The sequence below is a fragment of the Pan troglodytes genome, chromosome 1, assembly GCF_028858775.2.
Source record: "Pan troglodytes isolate AG18354 chromosome 1, NHGRI_mPanTro3-v2.0_pri, whole genome shotgun sequence".
Taxonomy (NCBI): Eukaryota; Metazoa; Chordata; class Mammalia; order Primates; family Hominidae; genus Pan; species Pan troglodytes.
Genome location: NC_072398.2, coordinates 5,645,417 through 5,662,820, shown reverse-complemented (window position 1 = coordinate 5,662,820; position 17,404 = coordinate 5,645,417). Strand labels below are relative to the sequence as shown.

Here is a 17,404-nt window from a genome sequence, read left to right as displayed (position 1 = left end):
TGGGCAGGAAACATCTATTTTAATTTTACACATTCATTTTTTGCAACATTATCTCTAGTCTATGTTTTTTAAACTCTGAACATAGGAAAGATGAACAGAGGCAATAGCTCCCATAAACTTGTGTTCATCAATAAGCTGTATAGTAATTATACTTCAAAAATCATCTGATTTTCATAAATACATAGTCTATGAAGAAATAATACTATAGAATCATCTCTAAGACATCAAAATTTCAAGACTCAATGAAACAGTGAAAAAAAATGGTATTGAAGAAAACAGAAGTTTTTAAGAAGGAGCAGTCTTCAGTAACCTTTCATTTCATGTAACCACATATATCAAAATTGCAAGTCAGTGAAGTCCACAGCATCCAAAGTCTGTATAGAATTCATCATCGAATGTCTTCAAGTGCTTATATTTTTTCTTTGTGATGCTTTAAGTGCAACTGCAAAATAAAGCTTCTTATGAAATTTCATTCAACATCTAGCATCTGGCTTAACTCACCTTTCCCAATTTCCCTATGATAAAACTTTAGCATGAAGGGACTAAGTGAAAGAAAAAGAGGGAAGGATGTCAACATCTGAGTCCTAGCTCATCAGGAAACAATGGAAGAGACTTGAAAGGCATCAAAACAGGCCGCTGACAATCACAGTGTTCCTCCTGTCAGCTTTCCTGGTTTCCTGTATTTCAAAGATCACAGATGATCAGCACCCTCTTCTCATAAATGTCCTGTGATGACAGTCCTGTGCTGTTGGAAGCTCTCCCTGATATGTGGCCACGTGGTCGCCACTCAGTCAACATGCGCTCCCGCGCATCTGCTCTGGGCTGAGCACCCCTCAGGCCCATGGACCGCAGAACTTTGAACAAAGTCCCAAGGGCCCCCTGGCCTCACAGTCTCCTGGGGGAGGTGAGGACGTGCTTGCCTCTAAGCTTGTTTAATCATATGCTGTCCTGCAATGGAAATCAGTGAATCTTTCCAATACTCAACCCTTTTCTCTTCAAGCAAAATAATTCGATGTCCTCAAACCCATATAGGAAGTACATTACCAATTTTTTTGAATATTCTAACCTCTCCAGGGAGCATCCGCTGGATGTGGGTGTAAACAAAGAAAGCATACAGGCCAGATCCCACTGCACTGAGGCTCTGACTCTGTCACTCCGAAGAGGAGGGGGCTCTGCCTTTGTCTGAAGAATAAACACTTCCATTCTTGTATCACTGTTTTTCTTTTCTGTATCCCACTCTTAATGCAGAAGATTCTAGAAATGGGATCAAGCTGGCATTAGCCAAAATTTCTGACCCCTAATGTACCAGAAGATATCCTCGTATTAGGTGAGAACTGATCCATCAAGAAGCATTTGTGGCTCCCTGCTCTGTGTAAGACACTGAACTCGGAGGCCCTCTCTTCTTCTGCAAATAGACCACTGTAACTGCAGTCAGCATTTCTAGAAGGTATTGAGATTTGGGGAAATCTCTACCTCCTTATAAAGTTATTGGTTCCAATATTTGTACCAAGCAAGTCACACGCATCTTTTAGATCAAATACCTTCAGCAGTATTTTTAGCTACAGTAAAAACGGAAGGAGCTGGGAATGATGGTGTACCCGTGGTTGAGCCCCAGAGTATAAAAATGCTCTAGAGAATACGGGCAGCTAAAACCTTAATGTTCAGATTCTGACATGTGCCAATCACATTTCAAATAAACAATTTTCCTCACCAACAGCTTTATTTTGCTCAGTGTTTCTGCACAGCAAACCTGCAGCTGGCTCTGGACAGCAATGGGGAGCCTGGTGCTTGTCCTGCTCAGCCAGGAAGGGCAGGAGCTGCCTGGACTCCTGGGGCCATGGCCAGGACTCATTCCAGCCCGGGGAGGTTCAGCACCCAGGTTAGCCAGATGCTCAACAGGGGCAGGTGCTGGACACCCTTTTGGAAGAGGAGGGACTCTTGCTGGTGTCAGCTAAGAATTGAGAGACAGCCTTCATTCTGTCACTTCAGTAACACATTCATCACAATTCTGAATCTAGGAAATTTCACAGATATCCCTGAGGGCCCCAATCCTTGATATTCTTTAAAGCCAATGATCTCCCTCCATCATTCCTGCCCCTTTCTGTTGTCAGGCTTGGAAACAATGAGGCGTGAACATCTGATCATGGCCCTAAAAGAGCTGAGAGCCTGGGCAGGGGCTGTGGTGGGAGGGGAGCTGGAGGAAGTGGCAGCTGACTCTGAGTCGGAGCCTGTCAATGTACACAAGTTAGTTCCTGCTGTGAGAGGCTGTGCATCGGGAATAGTGATGATAATGAACATGAACTATGTTTTTCAAAAACACTTATCTGGAAAAAGAAGACAATGATCAACTCTACTTGCTACATCCCTTGAATTCCTGCATCCAAGGAACATCAGTTGCCTGATTTTCTTAGAACATTTAACAAATGGCATTATATGGCAGTAAAAGCGACCAGATCTCAAAGAAACCCTCTTTTTCTGTAAGAGGAAGGAGGAGGACCATCAATGGCGATAACGAAAGATGACACATTCCCAAATCTGTTCCATTATTAACGCCAGTGAGGACAATCTGGCATGTCACTGCAGCTGTTTGTAGAAAATGGAACATTTTGCCTTTCTAACTGCTGATTTGTTCTAAACAATAACTGTATTCTGTTTTATACAAGCAAGGTGGCAAGTGGGAAGACAATTGCTAACGAATGGTACTACCCTGGACTTTTATCAACAAAACCTCTGTGTCTTAGCAGTTAGGGAGCTGCAACGGTTTCTTACCAGTTAAACTATTCAAAGCTGCAAGAAAAAGGTTATGTTGAATGTAATCACTGTTCAAGGTTTCAGTGATTCTCATTTTATCTGCTCCTTAAGGGAATCTAGGATGTGTCCAGGAACTGTCAAACTAAAAATACTGCCCCTTTGCCCTAGAAGAACCCAGAAGCTGCAGTTAACCACCATCAAGGCTGCTCCCCTAAGACAGGAAGCCCAGGGCCCCATGGCCCCCAGTGCTGAGCGCTGCGCTGTGCTGAGCCACACAGACAGCAGCAGAGGCTGCTGAACAGAGGTGCCTGCAGATGCGTCGATGCTACTCTTTGCCTGGGCACACTCTGCTGAGCTCTTTCGTCTGACTTTCCTTGCTACAGAGGTCCTGAATAGGGAAAAACACAGCAAGTCCATAGCGCCCTCCCCACCCCTCAATTGTGGTGTGCCCTGTCAGAAACAGATGACACTGCTGGGCTCTCGTTTCCGTACTGTCCAGGGCCCAGGAGCAGGGCATTTCTGACACCCCATTTCTGACACCCACAAAAGCCAGACTTTTTTTTTTTTTTTTTTTTTTTTTAAAGACAGAGTCTTGCTCTGTCACCCAGACTGGAGGGCAATGTTGTGATCTCAGCTCAGTGCAGCTTCCGCCTCCCGGGTTCAAGCGATTCTCCTGCCTCAGCCTCCCGAGTGGCTGGAATCACAGGAATGCACCACCACGTCTGGCTAATTTTTGTATTTTTTTTTGTAGAGAGGGGGTTTCACCATGTTGGCCAGGCTAGTCTCAGACTCCTCCTGACCTCAAGTGATCCACCCGCCTTGGCCTCCCAAAGTGCTGGGATTACAGGTGTGCACCACTGCGCCTAGACAAAAGCCAGACTTTTGTGGTCCTACAATTGCAGGTGGATTTTGATAACCATCTTGAAAGTTACTACAATGTACAGGCTTCCTAGGTATCTCTGTCTCAATCTAGAAGTGAACCTATTATCATTTAAAGACACCAAGGTTGTAGGGCTTTTACAGCATGATCCATGTCTGAAATGACACATGTTATTTAAGAACAGAGGTGCTGTCAGTGGTAAAATATGACATGCCAGGAAAAACATTCTTGATGGCTTTTATATTGCTGATTAATGAAGCCAAGGAACTAGGTTCAAATTATGTTCTAGAAACTGTGCTGGGGGACTTGTAACACCTTCTAACATTTCAGTCTCATTTTAGAAGTCCTAGAGATTGAGCAATAAAATGCACACTAATGACAAATTCTCATCAGGACAAGTGCCCCGCGGGTGTCGAGTAAGGAATAAAGCAGGTAAGATGAATTTCGAAGAGATTCTGGTCCTTGAAAGCTAGGGCTTTGAAATTCAAGTCAATCATGAAAAAATGACTGACTAGCTAAGAGTCATACACAACAGTTTCTAATTGACCTTATTTGTACCCAAATCCATTTTGATTTGCTCTGGTCTTTCTAGTCTCACATTTCTGAGCATCGCATTAGTCAGCCCTGTCCGCCGGCCCTCCACTACACCACCCCTGCAGCCAGGTGCTTGCTGCGTTGGGCCTATCATCCCCCTAAATGGACTGGCCCACAGCATACAGTAACACTATGGACTAGCTAATCTGGTGCTTGAGCAGAATTGAAAATAGGGTGATTCGAATTGGCAGAACTCTCGGTGCCTCTCCTAAAGAGATGGCTTCTCAGGCACACGGGAGGACAAAAACGCCACTGAGAGACTATCAGCCCTGCTCCCTGCTTTTCCAGGGGACAAAGTGACCGGCCATCGCCCAGAACTGTAAGGGGCACAGGCAGGACACAAGGCAGGTTCCCCAGGTCCGAGTCCTGGGCTTTTTCAGCCTCACTCCATGTCCCAAATTGGGATTCCACTTTTAGCTTTCTTAAGTAAAATATCTACTCCTGGCTTGACATTTTAGAGCCTTCTTATTTCTATGACTTCCAAAATAACATATTTACTTGCTCTAAAGGTACGCAAATGCCAAATGCTCTATTTAAGAATGGAAACTTTCTCAGAGGCTGAGACTGAGGAAAGAGACCTGTCAAGACCTTCCTATCCCAATATCTGCTTTGGATATTCAGAGGGGAGGCAAGCCTGGGTGTCCTCCCGGCTCTGAAGTTCCTAGGCCCTCACCATATTCTGTGTATTCATGCACCTAACAAGTATTATTGAATACGCACACTGTGCCAGGCATCTAACTAGGAGCTTGGGCTAATAACAAATGAGACAAACTAGATCCTTCCTCTCCAACCCACTGCATGTTAGTGGCGGAAATAGACACTAACCAAACAAACAGAAAAATACCAGCAAGTCAAGGTGCCAATGTAGAGAATGAAGAGAGAGAGGGAGTGTTGTCAGACTGATGCTCTTCAGACTAGGAGGTCAAAGAAGGTTCTCTGATGGAGTGACATGTAAGCTTAGAGCTGAAGGACAAGAAGGAGCCATCCAAGTAAGATCAGGGAAGAAGAGCATTCCAGGCCTGGACACCATAAATACTGTCCCCAGAGCCCGAGGCATGGTGACGTGTGGCATGTTCGAGGTGTGGCTGGAACCCAGGGACAGTGGGGGAAGATGGAACAGGAAGAGGTCAGAGAGGTGGACAGGGCCCAGATCAGTCAGTGCTGTGCAAACCAGTGTGAGCAAGTTTGGATTTAGAGTGCAATGGGATGGCACCGGAAGGTTTTAAGCAGAGGAATGATGTGGTCTGATTACAGTTAGGATTATATCCAAATGAAAGGGCCTAGCAAAGGCTGTATGGCAGGAACTGCCCATGGGCCGATCCGAAAACTCACTGGTGTTACCCAGCGTTTTGGACAATTCTAATGCCACAGTCTATGCTGGGGACAGAGGCCAAGGCCTATGCCCATGATTTCTACTCAGCGCTGAGCTACTTGCCCATGACTCCACAGGCTTTCCAACATTGTCTGTGACTCTTAGTGATTCTAAAATTCTAGCAATGGCACAAGATTGAGTGGAAACTCTGCCTCACCACAGGACTGACCATGAGTAGCTCACTTCAATGGATTGGTATTTCACAACTTAGCCTGGACATCGGTCAAGTTGGTAAGCCCTGCTTCTGGCTATGGCTGACCCAACTTCAGGACCTGGAGCACCTTAACTTTTTGTGAATCTAAAGAAAGAAAAGCACACACACGTCATCATATCTTCACTTTCAGGGTGTTCACAGTCCCCTTGTCGCCAGACCATGGTCCCAAGATTAAGACCTCTTGGCCCACATGACCCCTTGTTTGCCTCTCGACAGTAGAATCTGCTGCCTGTGACCATCTCTGGCACAGCATTAGCCTCCAATCGCCCCTCTCCCGGACACTGAGTCCACATTAGCACTATGGATGAATCTGCCTCCAAAAAAGGAATGAGAGGAGAAGACATATAGGGAAGGAATCAAAAAGAAAAGGAAAGAAAAACTATGATGTGAACCCAAAGATGTGTAACGAAGCATTCTTGCAGCCATCCAAATATTGCCCTGAAACGCAATCTTATCCACATTCTTAAGTTAATGATGATACACACAGACCTCTGTCAGCATGAAAATGTTTATCAATTATGTCTGATCACCTTTTCCCTCATTACAGCTCCACTTATTTATGGTATTTCTCCAAGTGTGAGACATACTAATGTATATGAATTGACTTGAAGTGGTACATGAACACACAGTTTTCATAAATATGTAATTTATATGTATCCAAAAGTATTAGCAAACTAAATTATGTCTTCACAGATAATACTATTTAAGAGAGAGCTAAGTAAAAAGGAGTGACTCTACATGAATTTTAAAACTATTAAGTAAGTAGGAGACCAAAACTGGCAAAATTCTGAAGGTTATGTGGGAATGAACGAAGTCTAGGAAAGAGGGGAGTCTCTATTTCACAATCCTTTCAGTTGGTGTCAAAACAATCTATTGGAGAACAGTAAGGAAGAGCTAGTCTGTAATTTCATCTACAATTTCTCTCTATATAATTTGTCCTACTCAGAAAAGCATTTCTTGCAGTCTTTTGATATTACCACTGGGAACTCAATATTCTTAAATTCAATTCAATATTCAATATTCTTAAATAGAATGGAGTAAGTCACTGTGGACTTTGATCTTGAAAATATCAGATGAGTTTTTAAAAGACTGTTTTCTTCAATTACATTAGGAGAAATTATATTAGAAATTTATCAATTGCCTTCTAAATTTACTTACATTTTTCAGGTGGTGTTATTGTAATAGTCTGAGCTGTAAATTCTTCATCAAAATATCTAGTATCTGTCTCAGATGTTACTTGAGGTTTAAAAGGAGGTACAAGCTGTAAAAAGAAAGAAAAAGAATTTTATTAACTGATTTCAATTCAGGAAAATTCCTTTCTAGGAAAAAAGCAGAGAGCACGTAGTTAAATGAACAGAACAAAAGTCTACAATGCTGAGTCGCTGGGTAAGGGAGACATGATATTTGGCTTCCCAGTCAACAGTCTAAACCAACCGGTGGGTAATTGGTGGTTCTGTATAAAATCTAATGGATCACGAAAAACAACAAAAGAAAACCATTGAATAGGACGGGAGAGGGATATTGAAAAATCTGTGCTGGTTTTTTTCCCCAATAACACACATACATGCAAAACCATATTGATGGGGAGCAGTGTGCCAGGATGTGGGCTCTTCCTCGGGCAACCTCTTTCTAGTGCTAGCTGAAGAGGGCAGTAATAAAAATACAACTTAATAATACAGCTATCACCAGGTTACAGATGAGAGTGCTGCCTTTGCCCTTTGTAAAGAACTACAACTTTGTACTTTGCTAAGAATTTGCTGATAAGAGATGGGCATTGATGCCTGCCCTGCTCTGGAAAAGGGTTTCCTGGCAGCCCCTGATGTCACATGCAAAATCTTGCCCACAGCTTTCATCAGATCCTCAAAGGGGACCACAGCCCAGAAGAGATTAAGAGTAGCTCCCCTGGGATTGACAGGGCAGGAATCATCTCATTCGCACTGCACCTGCGGCAGGCATGGCGTTAGGGGAGGTGGGGGTGGAAGGAAAGTCTCGGGCTACTGGAGGTTTCAGGAGCCGGAGCCCTGTGAACCTCCACTGGTTGGGAGGGAGAAGGAGCTAACACGAGGCTCCTGCTTCTCAGGGCTCTAGCCTTGAGGGACAGGTGGAACCCACAGGTTCCTTCTGGCACAGGATGCCCAGTCCCAGAGCATTAGGGTCAGAGTGCGTGCTCTGCAGAGTATCATTCAGAACAGGGGATGCTGCTTTAGAATACAGTTCTCACGGGGATAGGAACATGGCAAACAGAATGACAGAAATCAGCATGTTTTATAAAAATTTTACAAAAACAAATACACAATTGGCTTGAGATCAGTGCATTTTCCCACTCTGTCACCAAATTTATGTTAAATAATAAGGAAAATCTTTAAATTATTCTCTAGACAGAACTATATTTTTAAGAATCGTGGGATGAGCAGAATTAAAAGCAGGTTTTCAAAATAAGGGACATTTCAGTTTATGGTACATGCTACAAAGCATTCTTAATCTCTTCTTTTTATAATTCTTTCTGTTTACCCCCAGCACACAGCTATTCTAAGGTCTTCATGATTAGCAAGCACTCCTTTGGGGATGAACCAACTCTACGTTCCACTGATCAGCTGGTAATGGCGACTAATCCCTGAACTGAAACAAACTCCTCCACCAGTGGCAAGGAGAAGCCTGCCATTGTGCCAGACCATATTTCTTTCTAGCTGCCCTGCTGGATCCCCTGGACATGAGCAAGCACGTCACTCCACTGCTAGAAACCCTCCCTCTGACTCTCAGGCTAAATTCTCCTCACCAGCCTCACATATCACATGCACACACACAGGGAACCCCAGAGGTGACAGAGGCTGGAACAATTTTGTTTTGTTTATTTTTTTTAGAAAACCAAGGGGGTAATTGCCCCTATCTGGCAGGAAACGGGAAGACTGGAGTTCTGGTTGGGTTTTTCTGATTTACTATTCTACAGATGTTCACAAAATACGTCTTTATCTTTCCAATCAGAAGTTAACCACAAGAAATTCCTGTGGCTGGAATCGGCTTCTCTTGGGCACTAGGAGTAGGTTTGCTCACCTCTGCCCCATCCTTTTCATCTGGTTCTTTGTGATGTCAAAAATTTAAATTTGCCTTCAAGTTAGGGGAAACTTGTCCTTTTAGATGAGAGAATGATGACCTGTAACTTTAACAAACTGAAACCTATCTTAACACAGTTTTCAAAAGATTACAGGGGAGCTTAAAATAGTCTCTGTTTCAAATGCCACGTGTACTGAGGACTTTCCTGACCGCCTTCTTACATTAAACAGCTATCCTCCCCCTCACTTTCTATCTTCACATTGCTTTTTCTTCAAGACTTTGCGACATCTGATACACAGGCACGTATACATACACACATATGATATACGTGTATTTGTTACTGTCAATGTTCATCACCAATAAAATATAAGTTCCACGAGGGCAAGGACTTTAAAAAAAAGTTTATTGATGCGTAATTAACATACACTAAACAGCACACATTAAGAATATACAACTTGGGCTGGGTGTGGCAGCGGGCGCCTGTAGTCCCAGCTACTTGGGAGGCTGACGTGGAAGGATCACTTCAGCCCAGAAGGCAGAGGTTGCTGTGAGCCAAGATTATGCTATTGCATTCCAACCCGGCCGGGGCGAACGAGTAAAACCCTCTCAAAAAAACAAACAAAAAACATGCAACTGATACGTTTTGACATATGTATATACCCATGAAACTGTCACCAAAATCAAGATGATGAAAACATCTACCACTTCAAATGTCTTCTTGTGCCCATGTGTATTTCCATCCTCCCATCCCCTGCAGGCCATGACTGACATACTTTCTGCCATGACTGATTTGCTTGTATTTTAAAGAATTTTATGCAAATGGATCATAGAGTATATACTCTTTATCTGGCTTGTTCATTTAGCATGATTACTTTGATATTCATCCATGTCACCACATGTATCAATAGTTTACTCACTTTGCTGGGTAATATTTCAGTACACAGATGTATCACAATGGACCCACTCATCTGTCAATGAACATAGGGCCTGCTCCCAGTTTGGGGCAATTACAAACAAAATTGCTATTAACTTTTATGTCCACGTCTTTGTGTAGACATATGATTTAATTTATTTAGGACAAATACTAAGGAGTGGAATGGCTGGGCCATATGGTAGGTATACATTTGACTTTTCCAGAAACTGTCAAATTGTTTTCCTTTGCCATGTTAAAAAAAAACCCCAATTCCTAATTCACTCAGAGCGTTTCATTTTTTGTTTAAATAAGTTTTAAAAAGGATGGATTTTTCTTAGTTTTTTCTTTGCATCATTTGATATAATCATTTCCTTCGTACTCTGTTAATAGGTGAACTATAGTGATTGGTTTTGAATGTTAAATCAATCTTATATTCCTAGAACAGACCACACTGGTAGTGATTCTTTGTATCTAATGTTAGATTTGATTTGCTAAAATTAAATTGAACATTTTAGCATATATATTCATTAAGAATATTGGTCTATAGCATTCTTTTAAAAATCTCTTTGCGGGCCAGGTGTGGTGGCTCATGCCTGTAATCCCAGCACTTTGCGAGGCCGAGGCAGGCAGATCACCAGGTCAGGAGATCAAGACCATCCTGGCTAACACGGTGAAACCCCCGTCTCTACTAAAAATACCAAAAATTAGCCGGCTGTGGTGGCAGGCGCCTGTAGTCCCAGCTACTCGGGAGAATGGCATGAACCCGGGAGGCGGAGCTTGCCATGAGCTGAGATCGCGTCACTGCACTCCAGCCTGGGCGACGGAGCAAGACTCCATCTCAAAAAAAAAAAAAAAAAAATCTCTTGCATATTGATATCAAGTTAATACCTGCCTCACAGAATGAACTGAGAAATGTTCTCTCATCTTCAATTTTCTGGAATAATTTGTATAGAACTGATAATATTCCTTAAATGTTTGGTAGACTTCGTTGGTGAAAATATGTGGGTCTGGTGTCTTTGTCAGAAGGATCTTAACCACAACTATAATTTCTTTAGCAGGTACAAGGCTATTCATGACATCTATTTCTTCTTGGTAATTTGTATCTTTCAAGATATGTGTCCATTTCAGCTAAATAGTTGAATTTATTGGCATAAAGTTATACATAATGCTTCCATATTATCCACTTAATACCAATAGAATCTGTAGCAGTGTCAACATTTATTATTTGTCTTCTCACTTTTCTTTTCAGTCAGGTGAGAAATACATCAATTTTAATGATCTTCTCAAAAGCCCAGTTTTCCTTTCATCAATTTTCTCTATGATTTTTTGTTTTCTATTTCATTGATTGCTATCCCAATCTTTATTTCCTTTGTTCTGCTTACACTGTGTTTAACTTGTTCTTATTTTTCTAATTCCTTTTTCTTTTTCTTGTTTTTTAGAGACGAAATCTGGCTCTGTCACCCAGGCTAGAGTGCAGTGATGTGATCATAGTTCACTGAAGCCTCAAAACTCCTGGCCTCGAGCAATCCTCCTGCCTCAGCCTCCTGAAGCAATCCTCCTGCCTCAGCCTCCTTGAGCAATCCTCCTGCCTCAGCCTCCTGAGTAGCTATGACCACAGGTGCACACCAGTATGCCCAGCTAATATTTTGTTATTTAGAGATGGGATCTCACTATGTTGTGCAGACTAGTCTCGAACTCCTCTACCTTGGCCTTCAAAAGTACTGAGATTATAGTTGTGAGCTACTGTGCCCAGTCCTAGTTTCTTAAGATAGAAGCTAAGGTCATTAATTTTACACTTTTCTTCTTTTCTAATGTTTAAAAATATCTTTTAGTACTATAAATTGTATTTAGTACTATAAATTTAAGTATTGCTTTAGCTGTATATCACAGCTAAACACATTGTGTTTTCGTTTTCAGTCCATTCAAAATACTTTCTCATTTCCCTTTGATTTCTTCTTTGATCCACGGATTAATATTTAGTTTCCAAGAACTTGGGGATTTTCCATAGATCTGTGTTTTTTTAATTTCATTTCCTTCAAAGAGAAAATGTTTTACAGTACTTAAATCCTTTAAAATTCATGGAGTTGTTTTGCTCAACATATGGTACACTGTGATAAATGATCTGTGACCTTGAGAAAAATAAGTGTTCTTATGCTGTTGGGTAGCGTGTTCCATAAATGTCAATTAGATCAAGCTGACTGACAGTATTGCCCAAGTTGTCTATAACCTTACCAATTTCTCTCCAATTGCTGTATCAATTATTTGAAGATGGATATTGAACTGTCCAATAGTAACTGTAAATGTGTCTATTTTTCCTTATATTAGTTTTCGCTTCATATATTTTGTTTTGTTATTAGATGCATAACTAAGACGGTTAATACTTCTTGATGAAATGACTCCCTTAATTATTATGAAATGTTCCTCCTTATCTCCAGCAATATTACTTGCTTTGAAATCTACTTCATATGATTTAATATAGCACTCTAGTTTTCTTTTGATTAGGTTGAGCATAGTATATAATTTTCTGTTCTATTAATTTTAATCTACTTATATCTTACATTTAAAGTTGGTTTCTTATAAGCAGCATATAGGTAGTTCTTGCTTTTTACCAAGTCTAATCTCTGTCTTTCAATTGTGGTGTTTAGAACATTTACATTTAATGTGATTATTGATACGATTAAGATTAAATTTACCATCTTGCTATTTGTTTCCCACTTCTCTCCTCTGGAACTTTGTGTTGCACTAATGTGATATTCCCAACTCCTAAAACGGTCCTTGCCACATAGTAGCATTCAACAATATTTGCGGAACAAATGAATCAATCATTCAATCTTGCAGCTGAGTAAGACGTCAGTGAGCATGTAGTGTACCTTTTTAGAGATTAGGAAATTAAAGCTGACACTGGTTAAGTGGCTTGCCAAAAATTATACGAATAAGAACTGGAGCGGCAAAAACCTAGGTTTCTTGATCTCAAGGTCTTTTTACTGTAGCATTTACAATGTGAAGGCTTTGAATGAAAACTACTTTTGCTTTTGATTGTTTCTCTATACATTAGTCAAGATATTCATTCTAGGAAGCATTATTCCCCCTTCCACTTCCCCTGTCCCTGAAGGTGAACACAACTCAGTGGAATATAAACATTTGTAGGGAAGCAAAGACCCTACATTATGTATATGGGGAACATTGTCGGGTAGGGCTTGTAAAAAATTGCCTCAGTACGGCTGGGTGCGGTGGCTCATGCCTGTAATCCCAGCACTTTGGGAGTCTGAGGCAGGCAGATCAGGAGTTTGAGACCAGACTGGCCAACATGGTGAAACCCCATCTCTACTAAAAATACAAAATTTAGTTGGGTGTAGTGGCACATGCCTGTAGTCCCAGCTACTTGGGAGGCTGAGGCAGAAGAATCACTTGAACCTGGGAGGTGGAGGTTGCAGTGAGCCGAGATCATGCCATTGCACTCCAGCCTGGGTGACAGAGCAAGACCTCGTCAAAAAACAAAAAAAAACTGCCACAGTACTTGAACAGAAGCAGTCCCACAAAAATCATCAGAATGCCCCAACTTTAGATTTCATTACAGATTTCTAGAATATATAATATTCTTGAGTAGTCTTCATAAACTTTATGGAAAATGTGTATTATGAAAAAACCATGCACAGATTTCAAAAAATTTCTGCACCAAAATTAACTCATACTAATTTGTTATAACATGACTGTACAGGATCAAGTTTGAGGGACTAAGAAGGATAAGACATCAGTTTGGACAGAGCCCCTGTAAGAGCAACATGAATTCTAAAATTGAAGCAAGAACAAACATGAAATTCATGGTGAAGCTTGGGTGGAAGAATGATTAAATCACTGATGCTTTATGAAAAGTTATGGGAAGTATGCCCCAAATAAATCAGCAGTCTAAAAATGGATAACTTATTTTAAGAAGGAATGAGACAATGTGGAAGACGAAGCCAGCAGCGACAGACCATCCACATCAATTTGCAAGGGAAAAAATTAATCTTGTTTGTGCCCTAATTCAAAAGGACCAATGATTAACAGCAGAAACAACAGCCAACACCATAGACAGCTCATCTGGTTCAGCTTACAGAATTCTGACTGAAAAATTTAAGTTGAGCAAACTTTCCACTTGATGGGTGCCAAAACCATTGCACCCAGATCGGCTGCAGACAAGAGCAGAACTTTCAATGGAAATTTTAAACAAGTGGAATAAAGATCCTGAAGCATTTCTTTGAAGAATTGTAACAGGAGATGAAACATGGTTCTATTAGTATAATCCTGAAGATAAAGCAATGGGTATGAAGAAGTGGAAATGGTCCAGTCAAAGCAATATTGGACAGGTCAAGGGCAAAGGTCATGGCAACAGTTTTTTGGGTGCTCAAGGCATTTTGCTTATTGACTTTCTGGAGGGCAGGAGAATGGTAACACCTGATTATAAGCACTTGGAGAAAGTTGGCCAAAGCTTTAGCAGAAAAACTTCTGGGAAAGCTTCACCAGAGAGTCCTCCTCCACCAAGATAATGCTCCTGCTAAATCCCTCTCATTAAACAGGGGTATTTCGTGAGAGCTTTCATGAGAAATCATTAGGCATCCACCTTACAGTCCTGATTTGGCTCCTTCTGACTTATTTTTCCCCTAAACTTAAAAAAGCTTTTAAAGAGTATTAGTTTTTCTTCACTTAATAATGTAAAAAAAGACTGCACTGATATAGGTAAATTACCAGGACGTTCAGCTCTTTAGGGATGAACTAACTAGCTGGTATCATGGCTTACAAAAGTGTCTTGAACTTGACGGAGCTTATGTTGAGAAATAAAGTTTATATTTTCTGTTTTTATCTTTTAATACCATTTTCCATGAACTTTTTGAAGTCCCCTCATATTTACTTTAAACAACAGCTGAACAAATTTCAAATATTGTATTATTATAGGTTGAAATGTGTCCCTCCAAAATTAGTATGTTTAAACCCTAACCCCAAGTACCTCAGAATGTGACTCTATTTGGAGATAAGGTCTTTAAAAAAGTAACTGCATTAAAATGAGATATCAGGATATGTCTTACCTCAATCTGGTATCTTTATAAGAAGAGGAAATTTGGACACCCAAGTAGACACACTAAGGAAAAACCATATGAAGACACAGGGAAAAGACGGCCATCTGCAAGCCACGGACAGACACCTCAGAAGAAACTAACCCTGCCTGCACCTTGATCTTGGACTTTCGCCAGAAATATGAGAAAATGAATTTCTGTTGTTTAAACCACCCAGTCTGTGGTATTTTGTTACAGCAGCCCTAGCACATAAATACATTAATTTCCTATTTCAGCTTTAAACCAGTATCTTCATCTCTTCTTTTCCTCTAACCACATCTCTCAAAACATTTCTGTATCAACTGACTGAATGTAAATTCCCATTTAGAAAAGATAGTCATATATATTTCTGTAAATCTCAGCTACTTTTATGGATCAACTCAATGAACAGCTATAGTGTCATTAACTGCAAACAACATATTTTTCTGACAAATGCACTAAACTTGAAACAAATCTTTATTTGAAAACCAATTTGCTTTCAGAAAATGTAGTATCCAGTGATCTTAAACAAGAGGATAAAGTTTCTGGGTTCAAGACATCAATTTCATCTCACTGAAAATATGCAACTTCAAGTCCGTATGGTGACAGCAACGTTGAAGCTCCCTAAATTCTTTCCACACTGATCTTTTATCAAATTTTAAATGCTATGAAATCACTCTACCATTTACTATCTTCCTAAAAGTGTCAATGAAAGAACAAAGAGATAATTTTCTGCAGGTTGTTAGAGTAAGTCACATTTGGTATTTCTGGTATGGCTGGAATGATTCCATGAGTGTATGCATGAACACCAAGGTCTCTGAAGGTAAGAGATTCCACAGACCTTTTTTAGTAACAAGTCACGTGCTACTATCAGATATCTATATTCTTTCTTCTATTGTTCCTTCCAGGGGCTTAAGAAATAGACTGGAGAACTTGAAACTTTCCGGGACAGCTGATGTGGACAGTGATTGTGGTATCTTAATTGCCTTAACAACTGTGGTTATTTCCACCACTTTGTGTTGGCATATAGGGTCCAAAATCCAGTGAACATAGATGTTTGCAGTAAAGAATTGCCAACACTATTGCATGTTTAGATTTCCCAGAGACAGTAATCTGGTGCTGTAATTTTCACTTCTCTGAAACAACATGAGAAAGTAGTCAATCATAGGTGGAGATTCTGGTTTATTTAATCTCTATTAAATACTGGCTTCACGCTTTGTGTATATGTAGGTGTGCATGTACTGGAAAAGCAGGAGTATAAAAGAGGATTTATTTCTAACAAAACTAATGGATATGTGGCATACATTATGTAGTTACTTTGTATGCTAAGCTGTGCCATACCAATGAATTCTTCTTGACATAAAACTAGAAACTAAAATAATTATATTTCATTTTTACAAAACTACACAGTAATAATTGAAGTTCATGCTGTTAATCTTGTGCCTACATAAAATGTACCAAGGGGCCCAAGGTATATAACAAATTAATATACCACTATTGTATCGTAATATTAGACCTGCCAAAATGAGTACTTTAACTATAAAAGACATTAAATGTTTAATTAATACATCTACTTTCCTTGTTGGAATTCTGAGGGGTTTGTTAACACATGATATGGATGATTTGCATTACTTTAAAAAGTAATCCCCAGAAACTGGAACTTGTATTTTCTTTTCTGTGATAAATTTTCTCATTCAAAAATAACTTCATAAGCACTCATCCTATTGACTGTAGGTTTATGCCCAGGTGATGTTATTCACAAACATCCATAGATACGATACATTATTTGAAGATCTCAGTTATACCTGGAGAGGATTCACCTATAAATTACAACAAAAGGGCTCTCATTAGTGAAACACTGGGAGCCTTTTTAAAAGGCATGAGAGGGTAACAAAAAGACTTTGCACCTAGTAGTGTTAAAGGACAAGTTGCATTTATTATAACTATCAGAACTTCACTAAGAGCCTAGTGAAACAATCTACTTTCTCCCTTCTTCAGCTGATTTTATAGGCTCTGTCCAACATCAGCAGTGTGGCAGCCATTAATCACTATTTCTCTTAGAAATATTCAAGAACATGAGCAAAAGTTGAATAAGTATGCAGACTGGGGAGAAATGACATAAAGGCAATTTCCAACTTACAAGCTAATTTTGTTATAAAAGCCTATATATGTAAGGCTGGGCACAGTGGCTCACGCCTATAATTCCAACAATGTAGGAGGCCAAGTTGGGCAGATCACTTGAGGCCAGGAGTTCAAGACTAGCCTGAGTAACATACAGAGACTCCATCTCTACAAAAAAATTTAAAAATTACCCAGGTATGGTAGCATGTGCCTGTGATCCCAGCTACTTGAGAGGCTGAGGTGGAAGGTTGAGGGTGAAGTGAGCTGTGATTGCGCCACTGCACTCCCCTGGGTGACAGAGAGAGACCCTGGCTCAAAAATTTAAAAAAGAAAAGAAAAGAAAAATGCAGCCTACATATAAACTGGAAAAAACTTGGGACCTGTTTCAATAGATACACACACATACACAGAAAGGCTATATAATGTAGGTAGGTTACTA

The 17,404-nt window shown here is 40.4% G+C and overlaps 2 protein-coding genes across 19 annotated transcripts in view; one reads left to right on the top strand and one right to left on the bottom strand.

Moving 5' to 3' along the window:
• The window catches only part of SDCCAG8 (SHH signaling and ciliogenesis regulator SDCCAG8), a 262,440-nt gene extending 249,951 nt beyond the window's left edge, over positions 1-12,489 (top strand). For 11 of the 14 annotated variants that reach the window (XM_054674794.2, XM_054674771.2, XM_054674797.2 and 8 more), the window contains one exon: positions 11,215-12,489. In XM_054674794.2, the coding sequence (XP_054530769.1) occupies positions 11,215-11,274 (60 nt within the window). In that variant the 3' untranslated portion in view covers positions 11,275-12,489. The remainder of the gene's footprint in view (positions 1-11,214) is intronic. The other 3 variants (XM_054674814.2, XM_054674819.2, XM_054674795.2) reach the window with 2 other exon arrangements.
• The window catches only part of AKT3 (AKT serine/threonine kinase 3), a 360,266-nt gene that overhangs the window by 5,601 nt on the left and 337,261 nt on the right, over positions 1-17,404 (bottom strand). For all 5 annotated transcript variants that reach the window (XM_016934876.4, XM_016935872.4, NM_001280064.1 and 2 more), the window contains 1 exon segment: positions 6,970-7,072. In XM_016934876.4, the coding sequence (XP_016790365.1) occupies positions 6,970-7,072 (103 nt within the window).